The 12,667-nt window shown below is 51.6% G+C and overlaps 1 protein-coding gene across 1 annotated transcript in view; it reads right to left on the bottom strand.

The window, feature by feature from the left end:
• The window catches only part of BIN3 (bridging integrator 3), a 50,986-nt gene that overhangs the window by 22,836 nt on the left and 15,483 nt on the right, over positions 1 to 12,667 (bottom strand). The window contains exons 2-5 of the mRNA XM_054650657.2: positions 12,166 to 12,214; positions 5,477 to 5,517; positions 4,807 to 4,868; positions 96 to 232 (exon numbers count right to left, since the gene is read on the bottom strand). Of these exons, the coding sequence (XP_054506632.1) occupies positions 96 to 232; positions 4,807 to 4,868; positions 5,477 to 5,517; positions 12,166 to 12,214 (289 nt within the window). The remainder of the gene's footprint in view (positions 1 to 95; positions 233 to 4,806; positions 4,869 to 5,476; positions 5,518 to 12,165; positions 12,215 to 12,667) is intronic.

Here is a 12,667-nt window from a genome sequence, read left to right as displayed (position 1 = left end):
CAACCCCAACCACCCCGTGATTCCAGGACACTCCCACCATTCCATGCCTCCAGGACACTCCCAGCACTCCCATTTTCCAGCCAAAGCCAATCCACCTTCTCCTGGTTGAAGGAGTCCATCCTCTTCATGGCCGTGTCGAAGGCCGTGACCATCTCGAGGAACGAGGGCTCCTGCTCACACAGGGGGTTGGACAGCAGGTCTGAGGAGATCTTCACTGCAGACTTGGACATGGCTGATGGAAAAGAAAGCAGACAGGGTCACATTTCCCACTGCCAGGAGGGCAAGAATCAAGGAGCTGAGCCAGCCAGGAGGGGGTCAGCACAAGCTGGCAGGGAGATGCTCGGTGGAGGCTGAGAGAAAAGCAAGGAAAAGGCACCAATTCATTCATGTAAACACCCAGAGAAGTGTTTTTATATAAGTTAAGTCTGAAGCACTCCAATGTGAGGCTTGTGATGCTGCCAGAAATAATCCCAGACTAACAAAAGCACTGTTCTCTTAAAAAAAACCCAGAGATGGGGGTTTTTATGCATCTTCTCTCGACAGACTATTAAGTGTCACTCTCAGCCTCACTACAGCTCTTCCACAACGAGAAAAATCACAGTCCATTAAGTCTTTCAAATGGCTTTACAAAAAAAAACCCCATGTATCTGAAGTGGATTTAGTGGGAAAGGACCAGACTGACAGGACTGGGAGACGAAGGTTTCTCTTTCCCTCTCCAAACACAAAGAGCAGGGACACAAGTTAAGTATTTCCTCCTCAATAAGCTGAATTTTTTTGCCTGTGGAGAAGGAGTCAGGGGGAATAAGAAGTCCCTACAGGCCCTGGGAGTGCCACCAAGAAATCCAGAAGCAGCAGGTTATGCTCTGACTGAGCATTCCACTTGTTTTCCATCAGCCACATCCCTCTTTATCCAAACACTCGGTCTGCAAAGGGAAAATTCAATGACAGAACCACTACACAAACGAGCAAGAAATCAGGGAAGGTACAGAATGGAAAAAAAGACTAATAAAAAGGAAAGCATAAATATAAACAGGGATAAAATAGACTAAAAAAAAAAAAAAAGGCCAGAGGTACTAAAAAAAAAAATGTTCTTTTTCCTCATTGCTGGAAGCTATTCCAGTTGGAGATCACAAAGCCAGATGCTTGAGCTGTGCTTTGGAGGAGCTTTGGAAAGACTCCCTTAGATATTAAAAGTTAAAATCATCCCAATAATGGGGTTTAAGATCATAAATCAAGGGGTTAAACATTCTGATTGAAAGGTTACATACAATTATACCAGAGAGAGCTCAGAAGCTGCAGAGCTGGGGAGCTCAGTGCAGAACAAGCCTCTCACTCTGGGATAACAAAGCCACTGTATCCATTTATTATCCAAACATGAAGGCTTTGGGCATTTAAACCTTGAAACAGATGGGATAGAATCCATATGTGTGACCACATCTGAGCAGGGATTTGTGCCAGCACAGGACGGAGTTGAGAACAGCAGAACTCCTTTGGCTGGAAGAAAAATGAAATCTTCCTTGACAGGAAAGGATTGGGAGGGAACTGGAGGGAGGGAGTGGCAGGGTCACGCTGGGAGGTTGGGAATTGGGGGGGTTTGGGTATGTTCAGGGGGAATTTGGGTCAGGAATTTCCTCTGCATCAGTGGGATCACCTGGAGAGAGCTGAAAAAGTGGGGTCTGAGAGGGCCAGGCCAGGGAGGAGAGAGAAGGACAAGGACAAGGAGGAGAAGGAGGAAGAGGAGGAGGAGAAAGGATCTCCTGTCCCTCAGGGTGGCCTTCAGGAGGGTCTGCACTGCTGTTTGCTCATTAAACATGTGAGATGTGCCTCCAATCAATTATTCCAAAGGAGAGCTTTTACCTCCAGTTAAAGAACATCCTCCTGCTTCTTAAGGTCCCATTTTGTCTGGAAAGAGGGTGGGGAAGGGGGTGAGTGATGTCCAGCTGTGGACAGGGAGTGCTGCCATCAGCCCATTCCCTGTTTGCTGGTAGGGCAGTGAGGAGCCTGCCTGGGGGATTTCTGTGCACAGGAATTCTCCTGCTCTGAGCTGAGCTTTTTGGGAAGAAGGTGGAGACTCAAGCCACCAGTCCCACTTTGCCAGGGAGTGTTTGCAGGCAGTGAAGAACCAACCAACCCCCTGAGCCTGGAGGAATGAGACAGGAGGGCAAAACTCTGCCATCCTCACCAGATTTTGGGGCTGGATGTTGGGAATGGGCACTGCCAGGATTGATCTGATCCAGCTCCTTCTCCTCCAGCCCTCCCTCAGCAGGCTGTGTGCAGAACCTCTCCCTCCACTCACCATTTCAAGCCTTTAAATGAGAAATCAGATCATCCTGGCTCTGGCCAAGGCTCATTTGTGACTCTGCCATGTAACAGAACGGAAAAAGAAAGTCCTCCCACAGCTCCTCTGGGACTTGAAATGCTCCATATAAACAACGCCCACTGCAAGGGAGGGAGGGGAATCCTTAACAAGGAAAAACTTACCAAGGATCCCTGACAATGACCAGAGTCCTCAGAAAGGGCAGATTTCACCCTGGAGAGTCCTGGGTGGCTGGTGCTTCTCCCACCCCTCTGCCCGTGCTGGGAAGGGTGGGAGAGCACAGGAAGAGCCTGGATCTGAGTTTGTGTCAGGCAATATCCACAGACAGACAGACAGACAGACAGACACACACAGGTGAGAGCCTGGATCTGAGTTTGTGTCAGGCAATATCCACACACAGACAGACAGACAGATAGACACACACACACACACACAGACACAGGTGAGAGCCTGGATCTGAGTTTGTGTCAGGCAATATCCACAGACAGACAGACAGACAGACAGACACACACACAGGTGAGAGCCTGGATCTGAGTTTGTGTCAGGCAATATCCACACACAGACAGACAGACAGACAGACACACACAGGTGAGAGCCTGGATCTGAGTTTGTGTCAGGCAATATCCACACAGACACACAAACATACACACACACACACAGACACACAGGTGAGAGCCTGGATCTGAGTTTGTGTCTGGCAATATCCACACACAAACACACACACACACACTCACACACACAGACACACACACACACACAGAGGTGAGAGCCTGGATCTGTGTTTGTGTCAGGCAATATCCACACACACACACACAGAGGTGAGCCTGGATTTTGGATTTGTGTTTGTGTCAGGCAATATTCACACACACTCTTGCACACACACACACACACACACACACACACACACACACACACACACACTCACATACACAGGTGAGAGCCTGGATTTGTGTTTGTGTCAGGCAATATCCACACACAGACACACAGACACACAGACAGGTGAGAGGCTGGATCTGTGTTTGTGTCAGGCAACATCCACACACACACAGAGACACAGACACAGACACAGACAGACAGACACACAGACACAGACACAGACACACACACACACAGACACATACACACAGAGACACAGAGAGACAGACACACACACTCACAGAGACACAGACAGACACACAGACACACAGACACACACACACAGAGACACACACACACACTCACAGAGACACAGACAGACAGACAGACACACACACACACACTCACACTCACAGAGACACAGACACAGACACACACACACAGACACAGACAGACAGACAGACAGACACACACACACACTCACACTCACAGAGACACAGACACACACACACAGACACAGACAGACAGACAGACAGACAGACACACAGACACACACACACACTCACACTCACAGAGACACAGACACACACACACAGACACTCATACTCACACAGACACAGACACACACACACACACTCACAGAGACACAGACAGACAGACACACACACACACACACACACACACACACACTCACACTCACAGAGGTGAAAGGCTGGACCATGGAAAGCCCCAAATCTGCCTCCTTCCCACTGCCCTGCCCTGCAGTGACCCCAGTCCCACGGGATGAGTGCTGGCCCAGTGCAGCCCACACCTGTTTGTGCTGGTGCCTCTGCCTTGGCTCTGGAGCTGTGGGGGCCAGGCAGGGACTGCTCCAAACCACACGCTGGGAAAAACCATCTGGGTTTGGAACAGCTCTTTGCTGCAGGTTCAGTAACCAGCATCCAACAAATCCAGCTCCCCTCTGCTGGATCCTCTCTGGGCACAGCAGATTCCAACCAGAGGGATGTGAAGGGAGCTGGGACATGGCACAGGGCACCTGCAAGGACAGATGTCACCCCAAACGTGCAGGCAGAGCTGTTTATTGCTTCCTCCATCGCCCACTGCCACGAGGGGAAGCCAAAACAGGCAGGCACTGAGGGAATGAGCTGGGTTACTCCCAAAGGAGAGCTGCCAGGTCAGCATTTCCCACGGGAAACATGGCCAGCTGTGGCCAGCTGTGCCCCCCAGAGCCATCCCACCTTCTGGGGCTCCAGAGAGGGAGGTGCAAAAAGAACTGAAGGAGGTGAAAAAGCTGCTAGCACAACAGGCTCAGCTGGAGCTGCTCCTCCTGGACAATCTGAGACCTGGAACAACAACTCCTGGGTTTTTTCAGTGGCAGAAACTGAGGCAGACGAAAGAAAGGGACTTGTCCAAGGGCAAGGAGCTCAGGAGAGGGGGACTGAGCCCGCAGCACTCCCTGTGTTCCCTGGGCTGAGCTGCCTCTCGCAGATGGCCTTGTAACTAAGCAAACTGAGTGGGACTGAGCTCTGGATTTGTTTTCCAGACTTGTCACACATTACTCATGTGATCTCGAGAAAAGTCACTTCATCTCTCTGTGGCCAAGTTCACAGTCTATGTATCCTCCAGTCACTTACCCAAATCTGCATCTGTGCTTTTCTTCATATCCTTCTGAAGTTTTTTGGTCTGATCTTCCAATCTGAAAGATGGGAGAAAGAAGGCAAAGTCGGAATCTTGGAAAGAAAGAAACCCAAGTGTATCATACGTGCAACAAATCATTTACGGGCTGAATATGCTGGCTTCTGGTGGGAGTTAAAAATATCCAGGCAAGGCTTGATGAAGTTCAGTGCAGCTCAACCCTTTTGGGTTGTTTTCAGATGGTTTTTAACCTTTTCAAGTTGGTGATCTCTTATTCATAGTTCGCATATTTCCTGAAAGTTCTCACACTTAGCACAAATGGTAAAGCCAAATGCTTCCAGATGATCCCTGCAGCTCCTGTGACACAGGCAGGATGGCAAAGCCACTCCTGGTCCTCTGAGGTGCTGGCCTCTACAGGGACCCCATAGTTTTCTGGCAATTTTACACTTTTTTTTTTTTTTTTAATCTGCCAGAATCTGCAACCCCATTGCAAATACTTCTGAGGACACCTTTGAACACTTAGAGAAACCCTGAAGAATTGGAAATTACAGGGCAGTGAGGGATTTGCTCACTGGGAAGAGCATCCCTGGCTAAAATTCCCTGGGAAGATGCAATGGGAGGAGGGAAGCACGCGGCAGGTCCTGTCTGACCAGTGTGGTTGATACTCACTGCTGCAGCTTCCCATATTCCCTTTCAAAGTCTCTCTCCACCTGTGGAAAGAAGAGATGGAAATCAGCTCCAGGGGACTGCAGGGCAGCCTGGAGCATGCAGGGAAAGCTGTCCCTGGGAAATGCTGAGCTGAGCCCAGCACAAGCTCCAGCTTTCATGGGAGTTACACCTCAAAAGTAAAGGAAGTCTTGGGGATTTGGAGCTCCAGACTCTCTTGGAGCCAGCAGCAAACGCGTCAGCTCGAGCCAAGGGCATGCTCCAGGACATGGACTGGGAGCTGATGGAATAAATGGAAATGCTAGAAAAACAGGGAGGTCACAGCCCAGCATGGCTCAGTGCTGGGGGACAAACCTGTGCTCTCTCCCAAAGACTGAGGGGAGCTGCTCCTCCTGCTCTGTTAAGGACCCTGAGGTGGGGCTGGCTGTTTCCTCCTTCCTCATCCTCAACAGGATGGTGAAATCCCCCCCACACCACCAGTGAGCCTTCCCATCTCTGCATTATTCACCCCCTCCACACACTCCTTACCCCTACAACAGCTCCCTCCCATGAGATTCTTGGGCTGGAGCACAATCCCAGTGGACTGTGACACCTCCAAAAGGGAGGGGAACCCTGTGCTCCGAGGTCTGAGCTCCAGCACAGCCTTCTCCCGATGCTACCTCAGTGCCTGCTCCCTCCTACTTGCTAGCTGGCAGCAAACCTCCAGTGATAGGAGATATTTTAAGGAACTTTCTTTCCATGCTGACTGTTTTAACACACTTAAAACATTCATTCCACACCTCGTCAACCAGAGAAGCAAATGGATTTCAATTGACCAGCCAAGAGTAAATCCGTGCGCGTTTGTTGTCATGGGATCAGCTCTGGGTTCATTTCTGTTGTCAAGCTCCCGTGCTATTAAGGAAATGCAGATTGCTGGGAGCAGCCAGGACTAGAAGGATCCAAAGGTTTGTTCCAATTCTTCCTGCTGGCCCTGAGATTTCAATCCCAGGCTTGATGCAGCACCACAATCTAATGGGGATGTTTGCTTTTCAAGGAGAATTGCTGTTAAAAGCTTGAGGGTTAAAGATGGAGATTTTCTTAAAATCTCCTTCTTCAAACATCTTTTTGGGCTGCACTTGAACTCCACCAGCCTGATCTGAGGGCAGGCAGTGCCCAGCCACATTCCAGCCCCATCCCAGCGCCCAGCTGTCCTCACCATCCGCTCCCACCATCCGGGGGATGCGAGCTGGGCTCTCTCCCCCCCTCCCATCCCTCTGCTCCAAAAAACCCTCCCAGGAGCTCCAGCTCCCTTTTCGTGCTGCTAAAATTGGGTGCTGGAGAGAACAGCCAGGGAGCAGTGTGGGGGCAGCTCACACGACTTGTGCCTGGCGTTCGGGGAGCGCAGAAATCCGCGGCAGCTGGCGCCCTGCAGGTCAGGTAACCAGCACATAGTAAAGCTCACCCTCCATCCCCGTGCCTGTTCCGGCTGCTAAAATATCCAGGGACTATTGCACTCTATAAATAGGCCTTAGGTGTGAATTGTTTTGGTTGCAAACCACACAGGGTCAGGCACGACTCAAAACTGTGCCCCCCTTTGAAAGGCTGGGGGTGTCGTTCCCTTATTGTTGCCTCTCTGTGGTTAGGAGGATCTGCTCAGCAACCAATTCCTCCAAAAGCTTTGGCTGTGGAATACCTGTGAATATTCAGGGTTTCTGGCCCTTTTTTGCTGTCAGATTTGCCTGTTTCTGTGCAATATAAGCAAAAGGCAGCGTGCCTTAACAGATATGGAGCAGCTTGCAGGGCCTGAAGGGGCTCCAGGAGAGCTGGAGAGGGACTGGGGACAAGGCATGGAGGGACAGGACACAGGGAATGGCTCCCATTGCCAAAGGGCAGGGATGGATGGGATTTTGGGAAGGAATTCCTGGCTGTGAGGGTGGGATAGAATTCCTAAGGAAGCTGTGGCTGCTCCATCCCTGGAAGTGTCCAAGGCCAGCTTGGAGCACCCTGGGATAGTGGAAGGTGTCCCTGCCCATGGCAGGGGGTGGAACAAGATGAGTTTAACGCTCCTTTCCCACCCAAATCATTCGGGGACTTTGGCATTCATTCCATAGAGACAAAACCTCCCCACCCTGCATCCCTCTGGGTGCTGTGAACCCCCCAAACCTCCCGAGCTCCCCCAAGCCCCCACCCCAGTGCCAGAGCAGGATCCACATGGGCTCGAGGTGACTCCACACAGACACACTTCAGCTGCCCAGCCTGACTCACATACCCAGCCCCATCTCTCTGAGACAGCTGCCCAAGGATTGCTCTTATTTTTCACGCCCACAGGCAGCAACTGGCTCCCAGTCCCCACAGTCTGCGAGCTCAGGGAGCCTCCCAGCCATGGCTGGAGCCTGGGTATCCCACAAAAACAGAGGGAAAAGCTGCTCTCACGTGCTCCCACCCAGCAGAGTCACAGGCAGAGCCCTGCAAGGAGGACAAGCTGGGAACATTTTGCAGAGCACACAGTAATTCCCACTCCCAGCAGCTCTCCACGGTCACACGCAGCCGACAGAGGCTGTGGAGAGGATTATCACGTTAAGAGTAACGAGAACAAGAAGTACAGGCAAGAAAATTACAATATCCTGAAGGGAAGTTTCCGTATTATTAAAATAATCCCACTGCTCTGCAGCCTCTTTCTGAAAACTCCAAATCAAACCACACTTTCTGTATTGAACGTTTTTTTTTTTTTTTTTTCTTCCAGGCACAGGGGCTGGGTAATGCAAAAATCGCTCGTCTCGGGGTTTTTATTTAAATCTACATCAAGAGCGACGAGCTCTCGAAAGCTTTGAAATAAAACAACGTTCTCTCCTTCACCCAGTTCTTTTTTTTTGTTTGCAAACACTGGGCCTCCCACCTGTGATCAGATCTCTCCTGCTTGAAGGGCAGGATCATCATCACCACCCTGGTTATGAGGCAATGGAGCAAGACTGAAGCCAACACTACAAAGAGATGGAAATGAGCGACTGTGAGGAACCTTCCTATCCCCCTGGGGTTCATGTTTTTTCCTAGAGGAGGAAGATGAGCTGATTTCTGCATCTTCCAGTGGTCTCAGCATCGTTATGGATCTTGGGAAGAAGAGGGAAGTGTTTCCTTCTTCCTCTTCTCCAAATAAAAGTGAAACCCATAGAAATTAGAACGAAGATTTTCTGCCAAGCTTCTGCCATCCCATCAAGAATTTCAAGGTAAGTCCCATGGGTGAATATTCTGAGCCAGAGCTGCAGAGAGCAGGTGGATCTGGGATGTCACAGACTCCACCCAGCAAGATCTCCACATCCCCATCCCGCAAGAAAGCTTCCCAGAAAAGTGGCAAAGGGAAAAAGGAGGCACCTCCCAACTGCAGAGACCACTTTGGCCAGAAAAGATTGAAGGAAAATGAGCAAAACTATTTAACTGGCATCACTTGAATTCACCCCACCATTCCCATGACATTTACTCCACTGTTTTGGGATCTCCAGCTCGCTGGTGGAGCCCAATGGAAAGGTGCTGCAGTGGAATCCTGCTGCTCACGGAGCTCCTCTGTCCGACATCCCTGGGGAAGGCAGAGCTGCTGGGATGAGTCAAGGAAAGGAGGTTTGGCAGCTCAGGTCTCCACTCCCTGCCAAGCTGACTCAGGCCAGCAAGGAGGAGGAGGAGGGCGAGTGGTCTGAGTCAGCCCAGGCCAGAGCAGGGCCGAGGGAAACAGGGAGGGAGGTGGGATAAAACCTCACTGGGGGATGCAGGGCTGGCTCTGCTCCCCAGCTCCTGCCTGCTTGGATCATCCCAGACCCAGTGAAGGGCAGGGAACAACCTGGGGGGACACAGGTGAACTTCAGCTGCAGCTGCAGGAGAGCTGGGCAGACGAGACAGCTCCGACGGCAGCGCAGCCTCTGCTGGGAGCGGAGCTGTCCCGAGGGAGGGAAGAACATCTCTGCCATAAGAGGCTTCGTGGCTGAGCAATAAACATGGAGAGATATAATTCTAACAGGTTTAACTCCTATCACTGGGCATTAGTTTAATTGGGCTGTGGGCCCGTGGCCCTGCTGACAGCAGGGCCTCTCGGAGCATTAGATCCTCCCACCCGGCTCCCAGAGCCCGCTGACAGCTGCTCTTTTCAGGGAAGAGGAGGGGAGAGATTATGCTGTCTGGAATTGGATTTGCCCAGGTTAAGGTGGAAACAAAGCACAGCCATGTCTGGGGAGGGGGAGATCACCTCAGTTCACCAGCTGATATTTTCTACCGGGGTTTCCTTCTCCCTCAAGAGCTAAACTGTGGCTGACACCGTGCCCTTCTGCAAAGGATCACAGGCGAGTGGGCACAGGGAGTCATGACTAATTCCTCGGCAGCCCAGGCAAATTGCTTTTCAGGACTACTCCCGGCCTAGATCTGACACCAGCCCCAGCACTGAGACAACAAAAAAGCCTCTCTGGCTCGCTGAGCCTCTCGGCAAAGCCACCCCCCTCTCCTGATTCCAGTCCCAGGCCTCACGGAGAGCCAAAGAAGTTACATCCTAACAAATGCTGCTTTTTTTTTTTATCCTTCCCCCTCACCTCCTCTTTTGTGGTCGGGTCTCTGTGAGTGGGAGATCCTCTACCCACAACCACTTCCCTTCTGATGGGCTTGGGATGCAGCCCTGGAGATGCCACACCTTCCCACTTCCTGCAGCCCAACATCTGGAACATCCCAGCCCTTGGCTGCTGCTGCTGTTCCCCAACGCCTGCACAGATGGAGTGGCTCAGCCTGCAACTGGGAGGTAAATTTGGGGGCCTGCAGCTCAAAGCAGCCCCATCCCTTGCACAGCACTGCACATGGAATGCCTGATCCTGGGGGATATCCGTGGTTTCCTGCCGTTTGTTCTGCTTTGAAGAGCTGCACTCTACACTGGGTGTGAAGTTCCAAGGTTTTGGGCTTCCTGTTTTCTGCTCTCCCTGTATCTGGTGCCTGGAGAGCAACACCACCACCACCACCATCATCATCATCATCATTCCAGGGCAAGTGGAAGCCTTTTAGAAATCAACTTTGTTGACACTGAATCTTGTTCCTTGTTCCTAGGGAGCTGAGGAAGGAAGGAAGGAAAAGGAAAAGGCCTGGAAAGGCTCTGGGTGCTGAATGAACCTCTGCCTGCCGGATATTCTGAGCTGTTCTATTTAATACACACACATGTATATATAAGCAAAGGCTGCCAACTGCTTCAGAACAGCACATTCCAGCAGCTCCAGGGAAGGGAAGATCTCAGAGGTGCCACCACTCATCTGCAGGGAGCCTGAGCACAGAGATGGCTGATTTTAGGGGAGAAAAAACCTCTAAAAGGGGAGGGAAACAGCAAGGAAATGGAATGTATTAAACTGGGATGTGAGAATGGGTGGGCTGGAGATGCCCAGCAGAGCTGGCCAAGACACCCAGAACTGCAGAGCAGTTGGTTCTTGCCCCAGCCTGGAAGGACATCGGTGTTGGGAGCACTGGGAAAAGCAAAATATTATAGAGCAAGGAATGTGGGGGCTCCTGACACGACCTGGGAGAGCTGTGAAGGGCTGAGGCTGGGCTGCCTCACCTGAGGGATCACAGGCAGCAGCACCTTGCTGGTGGATCACCAGCCCCTGGAAAAGGGCAGCTGAAAACACAGGAAAACCACGGAGGAATTTTACCAGTCCTCGCCTTCGTTGCTTGCCTGGCTTAAATTCTGTACTGACAGTTTGGAGCTGTTACAGAAAATTGCTGCTCCACGGCAGCAGACAACCACCAAATCCTTTAAAATAAAACATGACAATCAAGGCTTGAAGGGAGTGGTGGGATTAGCCCTCTGCCTCCAGGGAAAATGTCATGTCCCAAGGAGAAACTGCCCCACAAACACGGGTGCCCACGCATCCTGTGGAATTAGCTGGGTGTCCCGGAGAGGAAGGATCAGGGATGTCAGTCTGTGCAGGGGATTAGGGCACTAGTGCCACCAGAGGGACAAGCTCTGCCCCACGCTGCCTCTCAGGGCTCCCTTTTTAGAGCAGGTATCCAGGTGAGTTTTCAGGGCCAGCTCCTGGGAGGTTCCACAGCTTTTTTTTGGCATGGGACAAATGCAAAGCCAAGCTGCTTAAGAAGGGAAAATACCACAGCCAGCTGCAAGCAGCAGCACTTGGGGTAGGAGCCTCAAATCCACGGGAATACAAAATGCTTTTTTAATTTGCTTTTAAAGCAAATGCTGTGCAGCACAAATTAATTCACGCCCGAGCACTAAGCATCTCAGCTTATAAGCCTTTCTTTGGAAACAGTTATATTCAGCGATCTGAACCACTCCTCCTCCTCCATCTGCTCCGAAAGGATGAACAAACAAGCCATTGCTGAAAGAAGGAAGGAAGGAAGGAAGGAAGCAAACCCGTTCAGCCATCTCCGAGGAAAACTGTGCCAGACCAAGAGAGCTCTTTTCCCCTACCCCGCACACACACACACACACCCCTCCCAAAAAAAAAAAAAAAAATTTAAAAAAATTATAATTTCAACAGATCCCAAACCAAAATATTCTGCCTGCATGGGGCTCCCCCTCGCTCCTCGCACGAGGAGCCGAGCGCTGGTCACACGCGGCAACAGGTTCTGCTGCTCCAGCTCCCTCCCACACGCTGCAAAATGGGACGAGTCAAAGTGCTGGCTTGACTCATCAGCCACATGATCCAAGGCTGGAGCTAAAAAGGGGGAACTGGTTTACTCACTGTCTTGGGTACAATCTGTTTCTTGGGCTGCCCGATCTTGAACGGGATCCTGGAAAAGAGAGAGGAGAAGGGAACGTGTGAGCAGCGCTGGTGCTGGGCACGGGGCTGGGGGCGGCTTTGGGGGGCAGCCGGGGGTGTCCCAGGCCCCTCATCCCAGGGCTGTGCATCCCCCAGAGAGGGAAAGGCTGGGAGAGACTGTGGGGAGCCTTCTCAGCATTCCAGAGGGGCAGCTCTCTGATCTCTGCTCTGTGACAGTACCCAGGGAACGGCTGGAGCTGCACCGAGGCAGAGCCAGGTTGGATTTTAGGGAAAGATTCTTCCCCCAAAGGCTGGAATAAGCACTGGGACAGCTCTCCAGGGAATGGGGGCTGCCAGAGCTCCAGGAGCATTTGGACAACACTCTCAGGGATGGCCAGGGTGGGATTTTGGGGTGTCTGTGCAGGGCTGGATGGTCCTTGTGGGTCACTTTGATTGTCCCAGAGCCAGTGCCACCCCTGAGGTC

This window comes from Agelaius phoeniceus, chromosome 30 (genome assembly GCF_051311805.1).
Source record: "Agelaius phoeniceus isolate bAgePho1 chromosome 30, bAgePho1.hap1, whole genome shotgun sequence".
NCBI lineage: Eukaryota > Metazoa > Chordata > Aves > Passeriformes > Icteridae > Agelaius > Agelaius phoeniceus.
The sequence above is the reverse complement of the archived record's forward strand: the minus strand, read 5'-3'. Positions and strand labels throughout refer to the sequence as shown.